The following is a 4,368-nucleotide window of genomic DNA, read 5'->3' as shown; positions in this document are numbered from 1 at the left end:
GTCCAGTTACTAATTGTTACAACTTTGTTTACAACGCTCCTAGAGATTTATTGAGAGTCAATGTCGACGAGGGGATAAAGATCCCGAATTCTATAATAACCTGTAGATAAGCTTAAAGAGGATGGAATTTAACAAAATTAACAGGTTTGCATTAAAAGCGGCGGACAGCTATGACCTAGCGATTACCAGTGGGAGGAAGTGGGTCCTAAAATACCTTAAGTTAGAAATAGACTGATTGTGTAATTTACTGGGTAACTCTCAATGTCTTAAATAAATACATTTTTGCTAAGATTCCAAATCATAGAAACTTACCGGTCCCCAAATGGAGATTGGTATACCCCTTTAATAAATAGTCCTTTGTGCTCGTGGAATTAACCAGAACTTGTGACTCATTAAGCAGGATAAACGTCATTTGTGGTTAACAGTGAAGACAGTATGGTTAGTGAATACAGGGAGCAAAGTCCTTGTCAGCACTGTACAGCACGTTGAGGTTTCCCATTCACATACTTCACTATGCTATGTCCCTAGATACTGCCCGGTGATGCTGTGTCCGGATCACGTTTTTTGCCCTTAGGATAAAATAAATCATTTTATGGGTGCCGACCATAACAAGAGCTGAGCCTTGCACTTATGTGCATTTTCATGTGTGTCAGGTGACGTGCCACTTATCACCCCAGATAGACGGACTTCAACCTACGTACATAACCCATATTGTTGAGCATTTAGAGTTTGTGTTGCAAGATACACTTCGAACAACTACAGTTTAAAGATTAACAGAGCGGTAAGAGGGGGGGGCCCTGGGTGCAACTACACGTGAGAGGTGGCCGTGTGATTTGTAGCTTAGTCGCGTTGGACCTCCCAACATTTTGGTTTCAGAAAGCTGATCCGTGTAGACAGGGAAGCGGAGCAAGTTTAGAGCTGTGGCACACATACTTCCAGCTTCAGTGGTCAAAAATTAAAAAACTTTTGAAAATCACCTCTAAAATTAAATCATGTTTTCCCAAGCGAATTTCGAGGACACTAGACGAATAGCGCTTTAGACAACGAAATGGCCTAGTCAGCTGCCGCACTGGAATTTATCTTTTTCAGAAACATAGAAAGTATTAGAGAGCCCGAACGCTTAAAGGTTTTGTCAGTGGAGGAGAGACATGTTATTACATCACTGTCAGCCGTGCTTGCACTCCCATTTATTTTTGTTTATCTAACCATAATTGGTTCGTGAGAAATCCCCAGTCTAGTTAGGCTTAGGTTAATACGGAGCATTTTGTGAGAAGCAGAAAATGAAATATTCTCTCCCCGAATCAGGAACAATATTATTGTGGATTTATTTCTGTTGGCATTATAATAATATTGGTTCATGATTGGTTGTCGGTACGTCGTGGAGGGATTATGGGTAAATTGGAGATCCAAGGTTAATCGAGGACCGAAAAAGTGACGAACGGCATAGCGATGAGACCGACCAAAAACGTGACGTCAGAGACGATGGCTTGCCAAAGAAACCTTACCTATCACGGGAGAGGGTCGATGGGAAAAGGAGCTGAAGATAATCACTCTTCTGAATGGTGGGACTCAAGTATCGTGATCAGGTATAAAGGATAACCGAAGGTAATCGTTTGTAACCATAGGTAAACTTCGAGGTAAAACTGTATATACTGTGAACGTTATAGTGTAATGATTAATTAAAAATGTCTATAAAATATATTATTTCAGGAGATTAATTGTTATCTATGAATTCGTAAACCATGTAAGTACCAGTGTGTGAACTGAAAATGTGTGGGAGTGTGATAAGTTTGAGAACATGAAAAAAAAAAACGAGTGGCCCACTCTAGAGTGAATGTGACGTGATTATGAATATGAGTACTTAGCTAATATGATTGACGTGTCGTGAAGCACACCGTACATGAGTTTCCTTCATACGTTCGTGCTCTAATGTTAATGGTGTTACTACCACTTCACCAGACTACAATTTTCACAAGTAAATTGGGAAAAGTCCACGAATTTAACATGGTCCTACATTAATAATTATTAATCTACCTTTTTACTAAATATTATTTACAACTACTTTTAGGTCCACTTTGTTTTTTTTTTTTGTTTACCATAACCCTCTCACAGTGTCCTAGGGTAGTACCGCTTCAGCCGACTAACGTGAATTGTGTCCTGGAACGGAGGCTTCTTTCCTTTGGTGACTAGTATCACGTAGTTTCACGTTCCGATAGCTTAGCCTCGACCTGGTATGGTCCATACCATCTGTGTAGCAGCTTAGTCGATCTACCCTTCTTGCGGATGGGAGTCCACACCATTACTTGTTCCCCTGGTTCAAATTCCACATGTCGATGGGTTCCTATCAAAACCTCTGTTTCTGCTTCTTCTGTGTACCGCTGACTATCTTCTGTACGTCTTCACGGCACTTCTGAACTCTCTCCAGCCACTTCCTCGACTTGTGGGTCCTCTGACGCATGTCGGGCGTTAGGGACACGTCTATGGGGAGGTCGTGCTTCTCGACCATACATAAGGAAAAAGGGTGGTGTTGTCGAGTGGTCTCTTGTACAGATGTGTTATAGCTAAAGCAAGTTAGGCTTACATACAAATCCCAGTCTCTCTGGTTAGTGCTGACATAATTCGACAGCATTTGGGCCAAAGTACCGTTAAAATGTTCTGTCAGTCCATTACACATGGGGTGGTAGGCAGTTGTAAATACTTGGTCGTATTCCCAATCCTTTTAACAAATTCTTTCACCAAGGAGGATGTGAACATTCGTCCCTCTATCTGACAATATCTTCTTTGGGCATCCGAACTTACAGATTATCCTGTTTACTAGGAACCTCGCTGTTGTTTCAGCAGTCGTGGTTCTCGTTGCCTCGGCCTCTGCCCACTTTGTGGCGTAGTCTACTGCTACGATTATATACACATTCCCTTTCGCTGACCTCGGAAACGGTCCCAAGAAGTCCACTCCTATGGTATCTAATGGCTGTCCCCACGGGAATAGGTTGTAAGAGCCCTGCGGCTGCTCGTTTGGGTGTCTTGTGACTCTGGCAGTCCGGGCACGTTTTTACGTATCGTTCAACTTCCTTAACCATATTTGGCCAGTAGTATCTGCTTTTTATCTTGAAGAAATGTTTTAATGAACCCCAGATGGCCGCCAGATAACGGACTGTCATGACATTCAAATAACACCTCATCTCTGATACTTTTTGGGATCACTAGTAACTTCTTGTGACCTACATGTTGCGACATTCTTCTTATATAGTAACCCGTCTTCAACCATAAAGCTCTTAGCCAACCGTCGATCTGCGCTAGCTGCTCCGTCGGGGTCTTGAACTGCTTCTATTATCCTCTTGCAATCGGGATCTTCTCTCTGTAGACTGGTGAGATCTTTCAGGTTAATTGATAACATTGGGATATCATTGGTCTTGTCCTGATCCTCCGGATCGTCTATCCCTCCGTGATTCCTTGATAGACAGTCTGGTACCACGTGCAATCTCCCTTGCTTGTGTTTAATCTTGTAGTCAAATTCCATAAGTTTGAGAGCCCAACGGCCCAGTCTGCCCGATAGGTCTCTGTTCTTGTCTAACCAACATAGCGCGTGGTGGTCCACCACTATAGTAAACTTTCGGCCCCACAAGAAACTGCCTAAAAATGTTGCGCCGCCCAGACCACAGCGATGCACATCTTTCTCAGTTGTAGTGTATTTCTTCTCGGCGTCCGATAACCTTCGTGAACCATACGCTACTGGAAGCACTGTCTTCTCCATCCTTTTGCATAAGGGCTGCGCCTACTCCTTGGTCACTCGCATCAGTGTGCAACTCAATGGGCAACTTTGGGTCAAAATGTCTCAGAATTGGAGCTGATGTCAGGCGCTCCTTCAGATCTACAAAGGCTGCATCCTGTTCAGGACCCCAATGGAATCTTACATCCTTCCTGGTAAGATGGACTAAAGGACCAACTACCTTAGAGAAATTCGGCACAAAAGATCTGTAATAATTACACATACCAATAAAGGATCGCAGAGCTCTTAGTCGTCTTGGAGCCTCAAAGTCTTTTACTACTTGTATCTTGTCAGGGTTGGGACTTATACCTTGGGCGTTTACCGTATGTCTCTAAGATCTTGACTTCGCTATACCCGAACGAAACATTTGGTTGGATTAAGAGTTCATAGAGGCTGATCTAAGCCTTTCCAAGACCTGCCTTAATCTGCTCCAGCATGTCATCATATGCTGGTGCCATGACCAATACGTCATCGAGGTAAACCAGACAGCTCCCCCATTTCAACCCTGCTAGTACCTGGTCCATACATTCTGGAACACCGCTGGGCTAGTCTTGAGTCCAAAGGGGGTTACATTCCCACTCCCAAAGGCCGTCTGCCGTTAT

The 4,368-nt window shown here is 43.3% G+C and overlaps 1 protein-coding gene across 1 annotated transcript; it reads right to left on the bottom strand.

Annotated features, from left to right (window-relative positions):
* Positions 1–3,175: 3,175 nt before the first annotated feature.
* Positions 3,176–3,751, bottom strand: LOC124371579. The gene has a single exon (XM_046829928.1). The coding sequence runs from the start codon at positions 3,749–3,751 to the stop codon at positions 3,176–3,178; it is 576 nt and encodes a 191-aa protein (XP_046685884.1).
* Positions 3,752–4,368: the final 617 nt, after the last annotated feature.

This window comes from Homalodisca vitripennis, unplaced genomic scaffold (assembly GCF_021130785.1).
Source record: "Homalodisca vitripennis isolate AUS2020 unplaced genomic scaffold, UT_GWSS_2.1 ScUCBcl_1674;HRSCAF=5595, whole genome shotgun sequence".
NCBI classification, from domain to species: domain Eukaryota; kingdom Metazoa; phylum Arthropoda; class Insecta; order Hemiptera; family Cicadellidae; genus Homalodisca; species Homalodisca vitripennis.
Note: the sequence above shows the minus strand (reverse complement) of the source record. Positions and strands in the feature narration are given on the sequence as shown.